General features: G+C 41.4%; 1 protein-coding gene across 29 annotated transcripts in view; it reads right to left on the bottom strand.

Moving 5' to 3' along the window:
• Positions 1-22,520, bottom strand: part of NEDD4L (NEDD4 like E3 ubiquitin protein ligase) — a 363,043-nt gene that overhangs the window by 30,081 nt on the left and 310,442 nt on the right. For 17 of the 29 annotated variants that reach the window (XM_002757276.7, XM_008979888.5, XM_078348240.1 and 14 more), the window contains 7 exons: positions 21,371-21,448; positions 19,968-20,022; positions 13,884-13,942; positions 6,842-6,907; positions 4,664-4,893; positions 3,035-3,156; positions 524-594 (listed from right to left, as the gene is read on the bottom strand). In XM_002757276.7, the coding sequence (XP_002757322.1) occupies positions 524-594; positions 3,035-3,156; positions 4,664-4,893; positions 6,842-6,907; positions 13,884-13,942; positions 19,968-20,022; positions 21,371-21,448 (681 nt within the window). Of the gene's footprint in view, positions 1-523; positions 595-3,034; positions 3,157-4,663; positions 4,894-6,841; positions 6,908-13,883; positions 13,943-19,811; positions 19,866-19,967; positions 20,023-21,370; positions 21,449-22,520 lie in introns of all 29 variants that reach the window. The other 12 variants (XM_054244256.2, XM_078348230.1, XM_078348228.1 and 9 more) reach the window with 1 other exon arrangement.

The raw sequence follows: 22,520 nt of genomic DNA, 5'->3' as shown, positions 1-22,520 counted from the left end.
CAAGCAATTCTCCTGCCTCAGCCTCCTGAGTAGCTGGGAGCTGGGACTACAGGTGCACGGCACCAAGCCTGGCTAATTTTTGTATTTTTAGTAGAGATGGGATTTTACCACGTTAGCCAGGATGGTCTTGAACTCTTGACCTCGTGATCCGCCTGCCTCGGCCTCCCAAAGTGCTGCGATTATAGGCGTGAGCCACTGCACCTGGTCTTAGTAGCAGCAGTTTTTATAGAAAACAAAGGCTACCGTAGATCTTCAGCTGTCTCCTGGATTTAGTAAGCATAGGCAACTGGGATTTGGATATATCCACACTAGGTACCATGGTCCCAGGAAATGTGAACAATGATTTGCTTATTACAAGAATTAGGTAGATTAATGAACTTTTCAAGCAATTAAATGTCTCCTGTTGCTCACATGGAATGAAACATCCACAAACGTGGCTGAGACTACAAACGTGGCTCTCCAGTACCTTCCCATAAAGCATAAGTGCCTGGCGATGGGCAGCGTGTGACCTGCATGTACTCACCACAGATTCCATGTCATTCAGGGTTATCTGCTTTCCCAACATCATCTTGTAAAATGGTCTAATGAAGAAACCTAAAATACAGTAAATGCTGGGTTTAGTTTCAGGTCCTTGATACTGCTATGTATCAGAGCATGGAAGAAAAGATGAACCTGCTTTCAGTGTAAATTAGAAACCAGGACGGAGACACCAAGGGCCTTCAGCGGTATGGCACATGCAAGGTGGCGAGGTCAGGGGAGAGGCATGACGGCAGCTGTGCTAAGAGAGAGGGCGCAGCAGAGCGGGGCCAGAAAAGCCTCTGGGAGGCGACAGATGAGCTTCAAGGTCAAGCAGAATTCCCAGTGCAAATCAGGCATAGGAAATGGGGGAGAAAAGGGCATACTAAGCAGAGGAACAAGCCTGGGTGGGTGGACAGGCCAGAGAAGGGGCCAGCGGTGCACAGCCCACATGGGGTGCTGGAGAATTGGGGTGCTCTCTGAGGGCAGCGGGGAGTCAATACAAGGCCAGGTGAAATTTCATCTGCCTTTTGTTATCATTGGTTGGGCAGCAATGGGGAGAAAGCACAGGAAGGGGACAGGCTGGAAATGCAGAAGGCCATGGAGAGGGCCTGTGCAACCTCCCAGGGAGAGATGGCAGAAGCTTCAGGGAGGCAGCAGCAGCGAGGCTGACCTGCAGGCATCCCACAGGGGCCTCCATTTCACCTGATACAAAGGCATCACACACCTCCTCACATGGAGCCCTGACCCCACCAGACCTAGGACCTCGGGCTCCTGCTTCCAGTCCTTCAGCCCCACGCCAGGCACCAGCCCTTTGCAGCACAGGCCAACTCTCCCTGGCTCAGCGTGGCCCTAGAGCTATGGACCCCAAGAGACTCTAGCATCTGGGGAAGTAAGCATGAAGCCAACCACCAGGAGCAGTGGAGAGATGTGCAGAACAAGCCCTGCCGACAGAGACATTCCCATCTGCGGGAAACCTGAAGACACTGCTGACTAGGCCCATCTGCGTGCATGCTGACCCTTAAATGTGCAATTCCAGGTTTATATCGTGATCACTCTTGTGGGGGTCACTTTAGCTGGCTCCTAGAGACCCTGAGTGATTCCTGCTTCCATCAATCTCTTTCCGCAGAGCCTTGACCCTGAGCTGGTCCTCGCTCATCTGAAATGAGCCCAGCCTCCGAATGCTCAAATGCTACCCCACCTCCGAGGTGTGGCTCATCCTGCGAAAGATTCCCTGAGCCTCCCGCCAAGTCGTTTTCTCCTCTGAGGACTCAATGTATTCCCTTCTGCTCGGACACTGTCACTGTGATTCTTCTGGTTTTGTTCTCATCTCTTTTTCCTCCACTAAAATATGAGCTGACTGAGGTCAGGATCTTATCTGATGCTTTCTATTACCCCCCGTGATAGAGGGTATTAAAGATGCTGTAGCAACTAACGGCATCTTCTCACCTGCACACCGTAACTAAACCGACCTTCTGAGAAAGCTGGAGTGAATTTGGGCAGGTTGAAATAATCTATGGCATGACTCCAAAGCTGGAAATTAAAATATATTCACACTACACATAAGAGGGTGTGGGTTAGTTTTCTTCTAGAGGAAAAAAAGTATTTACTGCCTCCCTCCCACCAAATAAAGTATTAAAACCAGAGCCTCAATATCAGCTACCAATTAACAGTAAAAACATACTCATGGGAAAAATACAGAGTGTATACCAAGTATTTATTAGAACAGCTAAGGCTCCATAAATGCAATGAACATGGTTCCCTTGGAAATACCTTTCCTGTAAATTATTGCAGTGTCAATCTCAAATCCTCTTCTCCCCATTCCCACCCTAAACCACTCTACCTCCAAGCTCTTAAAAAATATTTCTAACGCTTTTTCCTCACTCATGATTTCTGTAGTGTTTTCTTAAGACCAGTACTTTTGAAATAACCAAATCTTTTATAAGTCTCTACTACAAACATATAGATACTGCCAGGTGGAGGGTTTGACTTCTTCAAGGTACCTTGAAATTCTTCCATGATTTATATGTGCTAAATAAGAATGAAATTATCTTGTGTTGTTTCAGGGTTGACGTCTTAGCTGAGCGGTAACATTATTTTTAAATTATTTAATCCCTTCAAATAAAAAAAAATAATTTGGGGACAAATGCAATAATCACAGAATATTGGATGGATGAGATCATTTTAATTAATTTTTCAATTAGTTTTTTCCCATCTGTTATCAAATCTTGCTTTCACTAACGTTATTCCAGGAAACACAAAAATGTATAAATACATAATATTCTGTGCTTTACACTGAAGTTAAAAAAACTTTTGTTTTTAACTGTGTGTAGACACTATGTCTTTAGTGTCCAAAATAAGCTACCAGAGAAAAGCACATCCTTTATGGGCAAAAGACAAAAAAACTCTGTGAGTAAACCAGTGGAGCTTTTGCTTAAAAACCCATGATGTGAAAGATAAGACACCTCCCAGGGACCCACCAGCAGCACTGAGCTATTCTTATTACTTCAAGGCTTACCATCTAAGAGTTTCCCATGAAATACCGCCAGGCCAGCAACTCTTCCAATGAAAGTGAAGTAGGACAAATGATCTTCATTACAAAGGCCGGAATTAGGATTGATCTGAAGGGTGTAGTTGTCCCTTTTGAGGAGAAAGAGAGGAAAAGGCCAATCATTTTCAAATGCAAGATTTTGCATATTTCTTTGGCACCTGTCACTCAACTTTTACAGTGTCCTTGAGAGCATTCTGTGCCTAGTGTGAAACGATGCAGGCTAGAGGACATGACTTACCACATGCTCAACCATGACCCACCTTGGAGGCTGATGCATGTGCACTATAAAGTCAATTAAACCATATGACACTGCTGATGTTTGACTGTTTTTGACCTATAAAAGTGTCTATTTCATATGGTTCAGCCAAATACCTTGGGGAGATAAGAAACTCCACACAATAAAGAGTCTGTGCAGGGATTCCCAATGACGTGAGGACTTTAGCTCCTCTCTGTGACAAAAGAAGGTTAATTCCTTCCAGAGGCTTTTGGTTTGGGTGTAAGATTTTTGCTATGGACCCGGCCCTTGGTCTGTCTTCTGATCACTACACTGCTCTGAAAAGGCCTCAAGGGGATTGGAAACAGGATATGGCTCTCTCAACAATGCAAACCTGCAAATGTTAGATTTGTTCAAATGATCTTGCTTGGTTCACAAACATGAGGATCAGTGGATTTCAAACTGGGATCACAGACAGATTCCTTCAGGGGGTATCCTTGAAAATGTGGAGGAGAGGTAGAGATCTTGTCTCTCCCTACCCTGCCCTCCATCTTCAATAGCTGGATAAGTTATACATAGTGAGCCTTCTCATAGGACTCAGTAACAATAACAACAAACCAATTGGGCAATTCTTGGCTAGAGCAACTGAAAAGAATGTACTAAGGCTGCTTTCCAAAGGAGCCCCCAGGATACCGGCACCAGGTGGGAGATGTGGGGAAACCCACGTCCCCTTAGAGCCCAGGGCTGGAGTGATGATAAATGACCTTTGGCAAGGTCAGTGAATATTGCACTGGGGGCCTGGGTTCAGCCTAAGCCTTGGAGAATTCAGTCTGGAGGAGGAATGGCTGACCTAGAAGCAGCCAATGTTTGATTGCTCAGAAAGCAATTTAATCTGCTTCAGTTTCCAAGCCTGGCAATGATGAAATCCTAACTCAAGGGGGAACCTGGTTCTTTCCTTACAGGAGCAGGGCATGGTCCTAGATCCTCAAAGTCCTTACAATTTGCCTTTACGCAGAGACCTCGGAAACCACTCTTGTTAAAGAAATACCTCCCTTTTTCTTTGATTCTAATGCTGACAAGTTCTCTTGAACACTGCAAATGAAAATTGCCTCCTGTTTCTTACCATAATTATCCATGTTTTTAACTCCACGAACCCAACAGACAAGACAAAAATCAATGTTAGATGTTCACAGGGTACATTATTTCACCAGGTAGAGTCAGACCTGTTCTAGACTTGCAAGGGGCCATAGGGTGAGGAGAGAATAAACTCAGCAGAGTTACAGGATCTCCAATTTGTGAGCTGCTTATTCTTTCATTCCATCTAAATTCATACAACTGTCTCAGTGGGGTCATACTCTGGGTGTACCCGGCCATATACTTACGTTGCAGAGTACTCAAAGAGGCCATAGTAGGGGTTGAACATCTCTTTGGAGAGTAAGAAGAACCATTCTCTAGCCACACCCCCATAGTCAAGACCTTTCTCTGATTCAAACTCAATCCATAGTCTAGCTTTGAGGACATCTGGTCTTTTCACGGACATAATTCTGCGATAGGACTCTTCAAATATGTTGTTTCTGTGAAGTTTCATTTCAAACCTATTGGGAATATCGGCCTACGCAAAAGACAAAAGAAAGCACATAATCATACAGCAAATACACACTTTGCTTTCTAATAAAAACGACAAAGCGTAGAAAAGACGGCAGTCCTCAAAGAAACGGGCAGTGACAAATGGGTCCAACTGAGATTCTCTCCTTTAGAGGTTTTTCCTTGCAGACAGAAAGTCACAATGGGACACACAGCATCTACTAGCAGTGAGCAGGCTGAGTCAGAAACTCTGCTACCCAGAAGAAAAGCCTCCTCGCCCCCTTTAATAAACAATCCTGGGCACTCTCCAGTCAACGGCAACTGAAAGACAATGAACTCTATCTGTTGTTTCACTCAAGAGACTTTAGCCCAGGTAATCAAACCTATAATAATCCCCACTTGGCCAGGCTGGGGCCATGCTCAACTCTGGCAGGGCCTCCAGTTGGTAAATATAATCCACTGGTGCCTCAAGTCCCATTTTGTTGCCATGGGGAGCGGCACCCTGATCATGCCAAGTGTGGGGAAAGCAGCCCAAAGCATGGTTTGCTGACATGAAAATAACAAAACAGGTCAGGCTCACGGTTGTAATCCCAGCACTTTGGGAGGCTGAGGCAGGCAGATCACGAGGTCAAGAGATCGAAACCATCCTGGTCAACATGGCAAAACCCCGTCTCTACTAAAAATACAAAAATTAGCTGGGCATGGTGATGCGCGCCTATAGTTCCAGCTACTTGGGAAGCTGAGGCAGGAGAACCGCTTGAACCCGGGAGTTAGAGGTTGCAGTGAGCCAAGATTGTATCACTGAATTCCAGCCTGGTGACAAAGTGAGACGCTGTCTACTCCCCACCCCCCAAAAAAAGAAAATAACAAAACACTTGACCAAGGTTGTGGCAACTGCCTCCTGCAGAGAGGTGGTCCAGGGTTGGTCTGACTGTAAGAGTAAATCTGCAGAGATGGTTTCCAGGTAGAAGACACTGCTATGTGAGAGCCACAGAGTGAGACTGGGTGATGACCACCAAGTCATCGTCATTACCAGGGGACGTGACTCACAAAGAAACACTAGGAAATTTTCAGTATTCATTTGAGTTTTGAAGGCAAGAATCATTTCAATAGTAGTTATCCACAAATGCTTGAATCAGGACTTTGGAACAGAGACCAAACCCCTAAATGAGAGCAGAGACTGTGCCCCATCCAGAGAAGGTGTCCTGGGCAGGAGGCACTGGCTGAGGGGAGGAGACAGGGAGAAATGGGGACAGAGTCCAGGCCACCGGGGATGGTCTGAGCTGTGGCAGGTTCTCTCCCCTCCCCAGGGTGTAACCATAGTGATGGAGAAAACTGAAGAGAAAACTGCTAAAGTGGAATCAGAAAGTAAAACAGAGGACACAACATTGAACAATTGGGGGGGGGTGTCATCAGAAAATGTAACGTTGTAATTTAAAACACCACCTATAAAAATTTTTAGTTTCTCCGTTTTAAACTGCCAGGGATAATTATAAGCAGAAAATTACATTTGGACCTAATACTGTCAATTATTATAATTAAATATAACTTTATATTATAAATATTGTAGTTGAAACTAAGCTTTTGTATTTACAAGGAAGGATCTGAACTTTTTTTCTAACTGGGATCCAGGTTTATTAAATATGGTAACTGTGCATAATTGAATGGGCTTCCCCAGAGTTTATAACTAGGGTTCTGAATTATTTTATATCCCATAAAAATCATGCCTGTTTTTTTATGCATTCCATATCAAATTACCCTTTAGGTGGTTTGATATGTAATACTGAGTTAATCTTCACTTACCATTTCTGTTAAAAAGAAAATTGAGATTGAAGAACCAGGAGGATCAAAGTGAGTGAGGAAAGGAAGGGAGTATTTTTAGTATTCATATGAAAGCAACAAACTGTTCTCACTGAAGTAACTTGGTAACTTACACATGACTGACAGAAAGCATTTTGGAAGGCATGATTACTCACAGGTTTCTTTAATTTCTTCCTGAAGTAGTCATACTTCTGCTTAAATTCTCTGGAGTACGGAACAGCCTGGAAGGTAAATTTATAAATATAGATAAAGCAAACAATATACTTGAAATTTTATGTATACTGAGCCAACATTCAAGAGAATTTCATGAATCCTAAACCGAAAACTCTCACTTTTCAGATTAGCCAAGGAAAACTTAGACAATGTCTACACAGCAGTGGGGCTTAGTCCTAGGACGGATTAGGGCTAACAGCTTTGAATGGCACTTTCACCCCTGAAAACAGCTACGTGCTACTCAGGGTATGCTACACAGATGACAGGCTTTCCAAGTGCCTTCTGTCAGAATATGAGTCAGGGTGTTTCTCTTTTTCTTTTTTGCTGTGGCTTAGGTAAGACTTATTGGCTAGATACTTTTAACATACAACCCAGAATGACCTAGGCTGGCATTTTGAAGTCTAATCATGATTTAAAAAATCTTTGTAGGGAAATACAATGAGCAGAAAGGGAAGTGAACTGACATTCTTATCAAGAAATAGAAAATCAGGTAGGTGGCATTCTCAAAAAATCCTCCCCTGAGGAGTGAGAAGGTTTGTCCCTTCATATTTTGTGGTCTTGGGCAAGGATTTCTTGAAATCTCAAATACTTTATCTATGAAACAGAGTGATGGTACCACAGTTGGGGGCTCGGGAATTCAGTTCACTATACTTATTTAAAAGTTGCGATATCTCTTTAGGAAAAGGAGTAACATCTTAACGTAGTCATTTAAATAATCTTTACTTGTTACTGTTGTAAAGTGTCTCATAATATCTTAGAGTCAGAGCCCCGACTTTTGGCTGTTGAAAAAGCTTACGGTATTTTTACGAAGCAAAAAGGATTGGTTTTTGCATATATACAGATATAACTGTGAAAGCCTTGAAAACAACTCATTGCTTTTTAGCATGAAATTCACTAGCATGAATTTCAGCAGAGAATACTTGTGCTGGTATCATTTTGGCCTAAGTCAATAAAATATACTGATCCTTACTCTACTCTCTCCAGACTCCAAACCTTACTCTTTCACCATACTTATCCTGACCAGAAAGAGAAGAAAGGAAGAAGAACTTCCCTCCTTTATAGTTTTAAGACATGTTTACGTAAAAAACTAACCCGAAACAAAACAACCACTCCTTCAGAAAATGAGCATGTCAGTGTTTTGCTCTGTAATTCGAGAGCAATAAATGCATCATATTTATATAGCTTAGGAACATGGATACTGATCATTTATACTGCCCATGGTCTTTTCTTAGCTTTTAAGCCCGTCTTCTTTGATTTTCCACTGAACAGGTTTGACCTCACATCCGATTTATTTTAGGCAGTACTGAGTCTGATGAAACCACAGAGCAATTCTGAGTCTAGGCAAGGCATACATTTGTTAATACCTGGACAACCACCAAAATAAGAAAAAGTATACAATGTTCTGACACAAGCCAATAAAGATATCATCCTTTCTGCTCTAGCAACGCTACCTCCCAACTAGTTCCTCTCTAGTTTCTTTCTCACTTTCTGGTGTTCATTTCCCGATCATTCAACTGATACTTCTTGAGCACCTCCTCTGTGCAAGGCATTTTGGGTGCTAGAAAAGTAAGAGCACATAAAGCGAGGTAGTTTTCCCAGTTCCTTTCTGGAGCTCACAAGCTGTTGAGAGCAACAGGTAGTAAGAAATCAATGAATAAACCATGTTAGTGCCATGAGGAAAAAAATGACCCCACCAGCACTAAAAAAGTGACTTCCTTCCGTTCTCTCCTGTCAGTGTTGGAAGGCCTGCATTCTGAGGTAGACTCTCATCAGCTGGCTTTGCAACGCATCCTCTCTGCTAAGGAGTTCCTTCATTGTGAAGTGGAATGATTTGACTGGAAGAACAAACGTGACTCGGCTCTTCTATTTCTGAAAGTCTGTGATTCCCAGCAATTATTTGTTTGTTTCTGTATTCGTGAGGGTTCTCCAAACATCACGGTTACATCACAGATCCCCCACTCCCAAAAGCGACGGAAAAAAAGCTTAAACAGTCATCACTGTGTATGCAAGTTCGACTGTCTTAAATGACAAATTCCCCAAGGAACAGATTTCAACATGTGGCCCCCAGTCTGTGATACCCATTCCCTTGCCTGCTCTGTCTCCTGGCAGGGGCTGAGGAGGCGTGGGTGGAAATGTTGAGATATTTCAGGCCTTTCTCCTTCTGGGGAATGATGCATGGAAGCCGGAAAATCACTGTCTTCCTCCTGTACTCATTATATTTTCTCTCTAGAGGTAGTTCTCATGATAGAACAAGAAGAACAAGTTTTTATATTCTCTTCCTGAAAAGTGTCGCACAACATACCAGGACAAACATCCTAGCAGCACAGCTTCTGAACAGATTACATGTACATTTCTTTTTTTTAATTGGATCAAATCATTTGTTCTCACTTGAAAATCTGGAATGTCATTTTCTGGCTTACAGTTTAGCTTACAAAATGAGTCCATGTGAAAAATGAACATGTCTGTTGATTAAAGCCCCTTTGCTCTACATTAAATCTGTGTTCCTGTTTTGGATACAGAATGAAAGCCTGCCTTAATGTGTAAGTTGGTTCTAAATGTTTCTATATCATCACTCTCCAGGTGACACTGGAGCTCCTTGGATGGAAGGCTCATGCCTGACGTGGTGACATCAGTGTCACCAGCGCCTCTGGGGCTCCAGTCCTGACTATAACCCTTGCAGGGACTGTCAGCAACACAATCAGCTTTCTGAGCTTCTGAGAAATTGGAGATAACAACATTTGCCCTGCCTTCCTGAGGGGACGGCTGTGAGTTTCACATCAGCTGATTATAAAGTTCTTGGAAAAATGAAAGTGTTATACAACACGAGATAGTGTTCATTACAGCAGCATGCATGCACAGCACTTACTAAATGCTATTACTAGTGATATTTGTTACATAGAGAGCATGCTGACTTACAGGAATGCTAAACACTGAGCTGCACAGAAAGGGTCCCCCTCCCTAAAAATTATGTAGAAATGCTAGGCCTACTTAGAACTGATATTTTTAAACCTGGGAAGAGAAACTCTAGATGCTAGATAAGCAGAAAGGCTCACAATTAGAGAAGTCAGTGGGCACTGGACCTAGCCATAGGGGCTTGGGTTTTAATCCTCCCATGGGGACACAGAACTTGGCCTTCGGCCTACATGATGTAGAAAGAGCAGTCGTTGTTTAAAACCTAACATCTGGAAATGGGACAAGGAAACTCTACCCACCGGACCAGGGAAGTTGCAGGAAGCTTACCTTCTGTCCAGGACCATAATGGGAGAAAAACAAAAAGAAACAGACCTGTAATAAATCCAGACTCCAAGCCTGTGCCAAAGTGGGTATGAGGTCCACAGTTATACTGACTGGGGTGCATGAACCTAAGCTAAGAAGTTAACAGTAAATACAGGTCAGGACTTACAAAAGCCTCATAGGAAAAAAAAAATTGCTCACACTCTCTCTCCCCCTCTTGCATGCACGCACGCTCGCGCGCACACACACATACACACACAAATTATAAACTGAACTAGGCAATAATCTATGTTCTTAAGGAGAATCTAAAGATGTACTGGGAAATTTAATGTTCCTAGGACCAGAGATAAGAGAATAATCTGAAAAAGGCTGAGAAATAAATATCTTAAAAATAATAAAGAGATGAAAGCATCAAAAAATAAAGAGAGAAAGAGAACAGGACAGAATAACCATGAAGACAAAGGCAAATTTTTAAACGACCAAATAAAACTTTGAGCAATTAAACCTAGTCACTGATATAATAAACATGATGAACTGATAAAGAGATTACAAAAAAAGCTTAAAGAATTAACTGGAAAAGCTAAGTAATAATCCACAATCCATCAGTGAGAGAGGAGACAGAAAACACAAAAGTCAAGAGAAAAAGCAGACAATGTGAAAGAGAACTGATGTCCAACAGGAGTTACAGAAACAGATACTTAGAGAAGGGGAAACATGCAATATGTGAAGAAATAATTGCTGAGAATTTTCCAGAACAGAGGAAAGACATAATCCCCATATTGAAGAAGCCTGAGTCCAAAGCAGAATAGATGAAGAGAACTCCACACATAGATACATGATGATAGTCAAACTGTAAAACATCTAAGACACAAATAATAATTCAAAATTACCAGCAAAAAAGAGCAATTTATCTATACAGAAATGACAATGAGATTGACAGCAAACCTGTTTTCATCCTGTATGGAGGGCAGAAGACATGCAGGAGTATCTCCCAAGCACTGAAGTAAAACAACTTAACCAAGATTTCTAACATCAGCTGAACTTCATATTCAACAGAGAGGTCATGTGAGATCTTTTGAGTCAAAAAGTAAGAGACATTACCACGCTCAGACTCTGACCACCGGTGCTGCTGGGCAGAGGTGCTCAAACCTGACTGGGCATTGGAATCCCTGGGAGAGCTTTTAAAACAAAGACTGGTGTCCCAACCCCAGAGCTGCTCATTCAGTAGGTCTGGGGTAGGATCTGAAAACTTGCATTTCTAATTAGCTGTCAGGAGATACTGATACTCTGCTCAGCAGACCACACTCTAAGAACCACAAACTGTACTATACTTCACTAAGATCAAAACTTAACTCAGAAAAAACAAATGGATAGAAGAACCAATGGTGGGCGAACCAACGGGGTGGGCAAAGAAATTTCTTTACATTTGGTAAAATTAAATCAGTATGGACAGTAGGGAGAAAAAAGATAACCTATTAATGGCTATTTGACTGTTAGAAAAGTTTAAAGAAAAGGTAGTTTTAAAATTCCACCCAACAATGACATGGCAAATGGGAGTGGGAAGAATGGTATTCCAGTTCCCTGAGGTCCTGATGCTACCCAGGAGAGCTGACAGTGGTTCGTTTCAATCCTAAGTCAAGTACTTTGGTTAAAAACTTAAATGTGAGAGCTAAAAGGATAGAATGTACAACCTGCAAGCACATAGAGACAATAAAATAGAGAGCACTCTGTCAATCAAATAAAAGGCAAGAAAGACAAAGAAGTATCACAAGAGAGAGAAAAGCTATGCTAAGCAAATACGAACGAAGAGAGAAAGAGAATGCACTCATATACATCTCAGACTACACTGACTGGCCAACAATCACCACGGAGACTGACACGACCACCTTGATTAGATCCAATAGAAAAACAGCAACAAGAATGTAGGTAACTCGAACACCACAGGCTTGACCTAATGGACACGTAAAGAACTCTATATCCAACCAAAGACACAATACACATTCTCTTTAAACAAAAAAGAACATTTACAAGGAATGACCAAGCTTCCAATGAAGTTTTAAATAAATACCCAATAATAAATATTCTACAGACAATATTCTGACCATAATGCAATAAAATTAAAAATCAATAAAAATGAATAGGCAAAACCCTCCCATACTCTAGAAACTAAAAAGCATATTTTACATACTTTATAAGTCAAGGAGAAAAATCAAATGAAAACTGCCACATATTTAGAACTGAATGACAACAAAGGCCAAACGTCTACACTGAGTTGATAATTACCTAAATACAGATTCTTCTACTGAAAGCAATACCATGAATAATAATGATAACAAAAGAGTAAAAAAGGCTCTTTATTAACAGAAAACAGAGAGCTCTTTCTTGGGGGCAAATCTACTTGGCTTTACGATGCTAAGGAATTTTCAGTAAGATTTAATAAGGACTAGTAGTGTTGGACTGACAGCGGGAGACGGATAAGTGATAGAAATATTTGAAAAGGCTTCAAAATTACGTCAAAAGTCTTCTGCCCGTTGAAAAGAGTAGTTTCTTGGATTTACCTTCTTGTGATAATGTAGAAGAGAAAATAATATTCTAACAACCGTGACTGTGAATATATATATCAAAAGGAAGCATCAGAGTAAGCAGTGCCTAAACCACATAGAGAAAAATGTTGACTGCTTTTACCCAGGTATTCCTGGGCACTTTGCCTAGGAAATAGCACCCAGGTGGCTGAACAAATCCAACAGATAACTAAAGGTAGTCAGTTATCAGGGCACATTTGCAAGGCAGTATCTTTTAAGTTTTCAGATGGACCTATCTTAATAATTCAAAACATAATTTGAATGGAATCAGATGAAAGCCATGAAATTGGAGTTTTAGATCTACCTACTGGCTTCTTAGCTCTTAGCTCAGCCTGTGAAATAACAAACTTCGGTTCCTTTTGCTCCTCTAGTCTAAGAATCCCAAATTTGCAATCTTCTGCTGATCACGGTACATCTCCTGTAATTCCAAATTACCTCCTTGCACTCATATAACCACTGACAAAAGCTGGTGGTGTGCTCTCTGCTGATGAGTATGGTTGCATTCTACAGACTCATCCACAGGTGTGTGATACCAAGTGTCTCCTGATGCCCTGGGGAGTGGGGTTCCCACATCACCTCAGGAACACAGTGTGCTATGGTCTTTTAAGAGGTCATCACACCTGCATCAGAACTGATTCTTTTTCTAACCAGCATGTAAGAGGGAACCATGGTAACGTTGTGGGTCAGCAGAGTTCAAAATTCTTAACCCTACCAGCTCCTGAAATTAGCTACAATCTCACCCAAACTTCTACAGACTTTTAAAGCTGTAAAAGATTTAAACTTATCGCATGCGTTTACTACTCCTGGCCTAAAGAGATGATAAAACTCTACCAATACTGGGCTTCGTTTTGTTTCATATAAAAGGGAAGAGAGGAAATTTTGATTATACTTATAATCCACCCTTGGATAACAGAGAAGGAAATTATGTTTAATTTTGCTGTCATAATTAAGCTATTTTCTTTTCCTTTATAATTAAATCCATCTGAAAAGGCACATGCAGCTGTATCTCACCTGAAAACTTCGGTAAGGAGGAGATGGGAGCAAAGTACTCAATTTCTAGTGAACTACTCAATCACACCAGCCCCTTGACATCATTGTTATCAGTAATACACAGGAAATATGTAACAAAAAATCTTATACTGAAGAGGCAGAATTTGAGAATACTGACCGGACCAGTGATAGCTGGGTTCTGCAGTCTCGGGTCTTCCCACTGAGTAATTTTGCTATCTGAAAATGTTTAAAAAAAAAAATCAGGACATTAGTTCAAATCTATTCTATGTAAAGAAAGTTTCAGAAAGAAGTATTTCTGGATACTTCAAAAGCTATCCAACCCCCCACCCTGTGTTCTAAAGGTAAATTAGTATTTCAGAGTTAGAATGTAACTACGCGCTATATGGCAACCCTCCTCACATACTGTTTAGTTAAAAACAATCAAAAACGCACAACTAAAGTGAAACCATCTATTCATACTGTTTTGGGTAAATAGCTTGCTAAAACGTGACTTATAAACCCCTGCTCTTTCAAGGATTTATAACTTGATCTTGATTTTCACTTCATTGAAAAAAGGCATTTAAAAAGTCTTAGTTTCCCAAAAGGCTAACAAACACACACAGGATTTTTTTCATTTCAAATACTTTTCACTTATGGTGTTAAAAAAACTGCCTTCAATTAAGAATCCTGCATTGAACAAATGAATAATCTATTACATGCACCACTCATATGCACACAAAAATCAAAGCAGCTGAGGCAGTTTGAAAAAGAGAATTAGATACAGCAGAGGAAGATTACAGAGCGTGGTTTCTGTTTGGTCACACTGGCAAAAGGTGGTTTTCTTTCTTCCAAATGCGTTAATGTGAACAAGACTGTTCAATGCTATCTATACCATTACTTGGGTAAGTGATAATACTCAATAGCTACCTTAGATCACTTGGGGTTTGCAACTGTGCATAATTAAAAGGAGTTTACAGATTCCTGTGTGTGTATTGGGACAGGGTGGAGGGAGGGAGAGTGCAATGGACTCACATGAAGGGTAGGGGAGGGCAGACTGGGGGAGAGTAGGTTCACTGGAGTTTTAGGATGCCTAAGTTACTAAAAAAAAAAATAAAATAAAAAAAAATAATAAAAATTATTTGAAAAGGATGGCCAGGAGCAGTGGCCTGTAATCCCAATACTTTGGGGGGCTGAGGCAGGAGGATCACTTGAAGCCAGGAGTTCGGGACCAGCCTGGGAAACAGTGAGGACCCATTTATGCGAAAAGTAAAAAAAACAAAAAAACAAACTAGCCAGGTGTGGTGGACACCTGTATTCCTAGCTAACCAGGAGGCAGAGGCAGGAGGATCGCTTGAGCCTGGGGGAGGCTGCAGTGAGCTATAACTGTGCTACTATGCTCCAGCCTGATCTGCAGAGTAAGACCCTGTCTCCGGGGGGGGGGGAGAAAGAATATTGATTCTGTTTATTTTCTGTATACACTGTAAGGAGGTTGATAAGAATAATTAGTGAATTGTTTTAATGATCATATTAGGAATTTTAAAAAGTCTTATTATTTTAATAAAAAAGCAGAGGAAAGCTAAAAAAAAAAAAAAGCTACCAAAGCAAGTGATGATTGTAGAATCTTTTGTTTTCATGCTGGCAGAAAATTTACATGAAAAATCTCAACTATTTGAGAAGATCTTGATGGAAGCAAAAGGCATTTTTGGGTCCCTTACCTTTCACAGAAGACTTTGGAAAGTAAAAGTTGCTTTTGTGATGGAAAACAAGAGAAAAGAAAACCAAATAAAGGAAATAGAATACAGCTGAGTAAAAACTGTGCCTTAACATGCCAACTTGGATTATAACCGTATCAGTGGAGACTGCCATCAACGCAGAAAATACATTAACAACTGCTGACTCATGAGGAGTCACAGGTCCTCAGAGCAGACCTGAACTTCAAGCTCCATCTTGGACATCTGCACCTGGGTTTCTCATAAGAACTTCAGCTCAACTCTACCAAAACCAAACCTATGATCACCCAACACCAAAACTGGTAATGTGACCTTGCCTTCCAATGTGCAGTATCACAATCCACTTACTGTCCCAACCAGGAACTTGGCCACATCACTCACTCTAGTGGTCCCAGACCATCCCTCTCTCTCCCTGATAAATTTCTTGCTAGAGAGCTTTTTATTTTTTTTCCCTGAACTGTTGTTCTCTAGACTTCACTGGGAATTGTCTCAATTCCCCTGGTTTCAGATGTTCTCTACAGCTCTGCCAAGAATGATTTTGACCCCATCCCTCCCCTCTGGGAAATCCCCTAGGAGCTCCCCTACTGCCTGTGGCTTAAGCCCGAGTCCCCACACCTGGCAGATTCCCTATGGCTTGGCCTGTGTGCTATGCTGGACCCTCCGGCACACTAGCTGTTTGGAGCAATGCTGCGTTTCTCTGAATGTGGCAGCATCCGCACATATTCACACCTCTCCATGCTTCCCAGGATCACTCTTCCTGGGGTTGCCTGCCTCAGTTCCACTCAGTGTTTGTCATCCGTCTGAAAAGTAACCTATTCCCTCAGGGCCTCTTGCAGTTCCCCAATCCCTGTGCCCAACCACCCCCTCAAGCAGATGCAGGTAACAACTGATTCACTCTTCTAACACACGAACTATCTCCCGGTACTTTGCACTGGACGTAAGCTCCTCAAGGACAGGGAATGTGTGTTATTTAGCTTTGCAACCTCCTCTCTACCACTTAAGACCAGTTCCAGCAGTGATCAGAAACTTATCACATTATTTAAAAAAATGACTGAATGAAACTGATGGTGCAAACAAAGACCTGTTAAAACAGCCCAAGCTTTTGGAACAACACAAGTTTCCACATGGTGACGATAAAGAATTCTGCAGAAGAGTACGGTCAGTGTATGAAAGTCTGGTAGCCAGTTATCCAAGGACAAGAAGAAAGTGGAAGGATGAGAAACTCAATTTAGCCAAGATGAACAGGTCTAGTAAGACTGTCGACAGGAAAGACTAAAATAGGACTTTATGAAGTCACTGGAATTCAATTTTCTCTTCTAATGTTGTAGACAGGATACCTGTGGCCAATGACTCAGCTGCTAGGGATGCCTGGTCTTTAAGGAGAATGAAATCATTCCTACAAAATGTAGAGATTCAGTTCAAGACCTTCCCTTAACCTCCGAGAGCCAGGAGCTATTCCATAGACAGCAACCAAAGGAATCAAGGAGTCCAAAGACATTAGTTTTGATCAGTCATTGGTTTTGAAATTAAATCTTTAAGATGGCTGAGTATTGTTAATCTTGAAAATCTGTCACTTCTCAGGAAAAACATAGGAAGCAGAAATAATTATTCAAAGACAAGTAGAACTCATCGCCTTGTCTGTAATTCCACGTGGACCACACATGCCAGCTATGCTGGAAGACAGGATGACTCTAAGCAATTTACAAGATTATGGCGTTCACAGCAACGTGGCATATGCAGGCATAACCTGGTTGCTGTCCTACATGCATTATGACAGCAAAATCAGATGTGGAGTTTTGCTAGAAAATTGCTTAGAAAAAGAGGCTTTATTCTGATGGAAAGGACATTCTTAAATGTCATCTTTCAAGTAATTCAACCCATTTGGAATATATGCCTCAGCCTGATAAAGCCTCTTCAAACGATGTTCTGCAGTTCTCACAGACTAAATTTTGTGGACGGGCAAATGACTTGAACTGTTGTGTTGCAGTTGCTGCTCTACAGTTTTCCATTGAGTACACCTTGTGATTTATGGAGAAATGGCAGAAATGTAGCAAGAACAGCAAAGGAGGCTCTCATAAACAAATCCCTTCCTTAAACGGTTTTGGGTCACCTAACTTATGCTGTATCTCTTTAACAGAGTCTTTCAAGATGGCTGTGCAAAGGCAAAAGAAATTTTAATCTTCAAGTTAATGGCCACAAATACCATATTGGTCCAGCTTAGTTGCATCAGGCTCTGTATAGAGTATACACGGAGCCTCGGGGGTGCTGTCCTAGGCAAGTGAAATGAGGAAATGTTTGAGCAGAGTGCTGGAGTAACTGCAGAACTGATCAGGGGTAAGGAAAAACCCAGTCATCTAGCAGGCAGTCACTCTCTTCCACCTTCCAGTAAGCCAAACTGGGCCAGCCTCAGGCTAGTGCATGTGGGGGGCAGGAGGGGAGGTGTCTGCTGCTCCTCAAGTGAGTTTACTCCACTTTCTGATCAAAGACAGCAACTTCCTAAGAGCTCCACCACTGACCCGCCATGACTCTGATTTCAAGTTACCATTTATCAAGCATCTGCTATATATTATACTAGGTCTGTGACACCACTAGTGAAACAGTTGGTGATTCTTACTATTTTAACATATGCTACGATAGTGCTTTGTAATCGTGTTTTTCTGTTTTTGGCTCCTTGTAGTATATTAAACACATTCACGACATTCTTTTTAGGTTGACCTAAGCATCAGATCTCCAGCCAGAACACTGTCACAATATTGTGTGCAATGCACTCTATGTGTCACAGACCAAGAGTGTTACCAGTAGACCTTGTTTTAGTAAAATGATCAGTGTTATTCATGTCTGTCTGAAAACCGGAATTCTGACACATAGTATAAAGGATCTTTTTTTTTTTTTTTTTGAGACAGAGTCTCTTCTGTCACCAGGACTGGAGTATAGTGGTGTGATCTTGTCTCACCACAAGGTCCACCTCCCAGGTTGAAGTGATTCTCCTGCCTCAGCCATCTGAGTAGCTGGGATTACAGGTACGCGCCACCACACCCAGCTAATTTTTACTTGTATTTTTAGTAGAGACAGGGTTTCATCACATTGGCCAGTCTGGTCTCGACTCCTGACCTCAAGTGGTCCTCCCACTTCGGTCTCCCAAAGTGCTAGGATTTACAGGTGTGAGCCAATGCACCAAGCTGGAAACTATTATTTTGTTTTTCATGGGAAAAAGAGGTGTAATCTCTCTCTCATTTTAGTAAATTCTCTTAAGAGTAAAATAAGAAATAAATAAATAGTATATTAAGGAAAAAAGTAAGCTGTACACATATGTGAAGGCGTTTTTGGCAGTAAAAATACTTTATGCTTACTATGAATTTTTGGAAAGTAGTCAAATCAGCACATTTTTTGATAACAGACAAAAACAAAGTCTCTGTACCTTGAAATATCTGGTTTAAACAAAGGGGAGCCCACCCCTCTAAATACACCTAGGACTTCTACTTTCAGTTGAATTGTAAATTGCTGGTACTCTTGCTTAATTCCATTTATAATAAGCCCTCAACCCCCTGGGCCTGAATGTGAAGTTCTGTTCACAATGTACTCGGCCTCCAAGGTACATCTGAAAAATGTCCTGTGCTTATGAGGTAGTGACCAGTCCTACATGTGGGAGGATTACTTGTAGCCAGACTTCTCAGCAAGCGGCTTATCCATGTGTTTTTGTTTAGTTATGAAGTTGTGAAGCCAGGGAAACCTGGTGAGACTTTCTGTTCATGAACCAAATAAAAGCAAAGACCAAGATACTGCCAAATTGCACGCATGGTTGGAACTCTACATCTGTTTGAAGGTTTCTTTTTAATATGCTTTTTCAGAAACTTTAAGGGACATGGAAATATGATTCCATGAAGAACATGTCACCTCCAAAAAGAATGAGAAAGAAAAAGTCCCAGTGGCTAAAAAGCGAACTTTTATTAGTTGAACTTTTAGTTGGAATGAGAAATCACACATTTATTCATAGGCGCTGGAGCAAATATTTATAGCACATATACTATGATTTCCAGAAGATACATGTATATTAGTGTCATGGGTGCAAGGAAACATGCCATGAATAGAAAATAAGGTCAGAGCGGGCATCCTGCCAAAGGACCCTTGAAGACAGTGTTTAAAAAACTTACATGCTGCTTCAAGCACTGTTCACTAAATAATCATTTCTAATCTTATTTTCTATTACCAGAGTGTATTTATTAAATGTGCAAAAGGCAAGGGATCAACCAAAATGTGGTTTAAAAAATTAAAAAAAAAAAAAAAAACCAAAACAACAACGTTAATAGGTCACAAGATCAGATTGGGTGAAAGCTTGATGGGCTACTTTAAGCAGACTTGGGGTGAATGCACAGTACCGTATGAAGGCACTGATTCTCTGGTATCATTTTCTCCACATAACACCTGGCTGCCTAGATAAAGAGTAAAATGACAAAGCTTTCACTATAACATTTGAATAACTTCCCTTCCCTCGAACCCGCAGCTCCTGTGTGTCCATACCACTGCCTACTTACTATGATCAATATAAAACGTTCGGCCATCCAAGTGAATTCTTTCTTCCCAGCCAGGCTAGTATCCAGGGAAGGAAGGGAGAGAGAAAATACAAACATTAGCTGGGAGTTCCAAAATCAAAGGCAAAATTTAAAAACTACAGGACACCTTTGTACTCTTTTCTGCTAGGGTACATTTTTGCATTGAGAATGAACTAACTACGAACGTTGCAAGTTAACTCTTGACAATGTCTAGCAACACGCTTTATCGCATGCTCAAGTCTCAGATGTCTGACTGTATGAAGAGCAGGAAACAGGCTGCTAGCTCAAAAGCTTCAAAGGGTAACTGCAGCATTCCATGAACAGTGGGGCTTGAAATTGAGTGGCTCACTGAATTAAATAAACACTGAGTACTAAAGAAGGGAAGAGGGGGTTAATAGAAAAGTGTCAGACACAGTTGCTGGATTTGTGTTATCTAGGTAGTTGATGATCTGATACAGGTATTATCTGCCACAAACTTTTGCTTGTCAAACTCAGGAACTAAATAGATTTGGGCAAGTTTTTTAAGATAAAGCTGGTATGACCTCCTTATCTGAACTATCCCTATTTGCTATCTGAACCTCAGGAATCCAAGAGATTCCGAAAAAATGCTTTTTTCCATTTTCTAAATTCATTCTCTGTTTTTTCTATTTGAACCCAGGAACCAAACAGATTTGGTGTGGCATACCTGTATAACCTGATGAATCATGGTCAAATGTTGCCCAAATATACTAGGCAACAAAAAGGTTCTTACACTTGGAAAACAACAAGAACTCCCATTTAAAAATAGCCTTGGAGTCCGACCACTGCGCTGTCATCCCCCACGGCTTTTTTAAATTGAGAGTGAGATGTCAAGGAGGATGTATGTGAAGGTTTCATTCAAAATCCAATTTTCAGTATGTAGCTCAACTCCTACTGAACTGTCACCAACAAGGGAGAAAAAAAACTTTAAAAATCTGCAGGTTAAATGACTTACAGAAACTTTCTATGATTAATTCGACCTTCTCCTCCCACACTATTTTCCTTACTTTTGTTCTGATGACTTAATCAGCAATATGGCTGGAACTCAGTGGTTGCTAAGTTACAAAATAAATGAGTGCCACTTAAACTGTCACCTGCAGAGAATGTCTCTTGAACATCCTGTGTACAAGGTCTATCTTCAACTAGAGGCTAGTAATTCAGAAACCTCTTTCACAAGTACTGGGTATCATATGAACTATAATGTACAATTACAGTTCAGTTAAACACCCAATTCTATTAAGAAACACAAACTAACGAGAGCCGCGAAGCCTGGAGAAAGAGAAGGCCCACAGGGCCTCCCCATCAACATTGAGTGGATAATTGAACAAACATTTTCAGACCATTCCATGTTTCTCCAGTGTACTCACAGGAAGGGGGCCAAGGTCATTGGGATTTAAAGACGTCTTTGACCGCATATGTACCGGAAATTTCAAACGTGGATCTTCCTGCAAGAAAAATGTAAAAGACAGTAGATGTTAAGTGGAAGTATCTATGTGCAGTTACTCAGTACTTTTCCTCTTGAGGTGTATGTTTCAAAGCAATCAGACTGTCCATGTCTGGAGCATTAGATGGGTCTCATCTCTCCACTTCGTACAGGAAGCCTGGCTGACCATCTCTCAGCACAGACTGGACTCTTCCTTCTTGTGACTGGTGGAAAGAGGAGAGTAAGAATATTTACATGAAAGGTTAACCATTCCCCTGAGACCTTGAGGAGAAAAGAAAGAGAGTCCTGGCAGTAACGTTACTAGGGAAACCAAAATGGAGGGTGCCAGAGAATGTAGCAGAAAGAGGGAGTGGTAACAATGGTTTCTAAATCTCTCTATGGGTCCCAAGCTCCTGGTGAGGGGAGTGTGTTGTGAACACAAGGGGCACTTCTGTTCCCCTCTACTCCTTTCTGAACTTGGCAGATAATGTGAATCTGGTCTGTGAAGTCATGTGGCTACTCCAGGGGGAGTCACCTTCATCAGACAAAGTCACAAAGCTACGTTATGACTTTACTGAGATTCTTGACCAAGTTCTGCAAATTAATATTTAAAGGCTTACAAAAATTTTTTCTTAATGCATAGGCTTCATAAGATACCACAGAGAATCAACCAAAGCCTGACATCCTGGGGCAGGCTTCGTGATTTCCAAGGCATGGTCAGATGCATGATCTTGCAACAGACCTTGTTAGGAGGTTGGGCACATGGTCTCTGTTTCTTTAGATGAGTAAATGCAGTTTCAGAGAGAACAAAAAGTTGCCCCAAGGTTATGACCCAGAGCCCAGGGGGTGACTCTCACTTACATAGACCCAGTTAAAATGCAGTGTAGGCTAGGTGTGGTGGCTCACTCCTGTGATCTCAGCACTTTCGGAGGCTGAGGTAGGCAAATCACTTGAGGTCAGGAGTTCGAGACCAGCCTGGCCAACATGGTAAAATTATGTTCCTACTAAAAACACAAAAATTAGCCAGGTATGGTGGTGTGTGCCTGTAGTCTCAGCTACTCAGGAGGCTGGGGTAGGAGAATTGCTTGAACCCA

This window comes from Callithrix jacchus, chromosome 13 (genome assembly GCF_049354715.1).
Source record: "Callithrix jacchus isolate 240 chromosome 13, calJac240_pri, whole genome shotgun sequence".
In the NCBI taxonomy this organism is placed as follows: Eukaryota; Metazoa; Chordata; class Mammalia; order Primates; family Cebidae; genus Callithrix; species Callithrix jacchus.
This window is presented reverse-complemented; position numbering and strand designations above follow the sequence as displayed.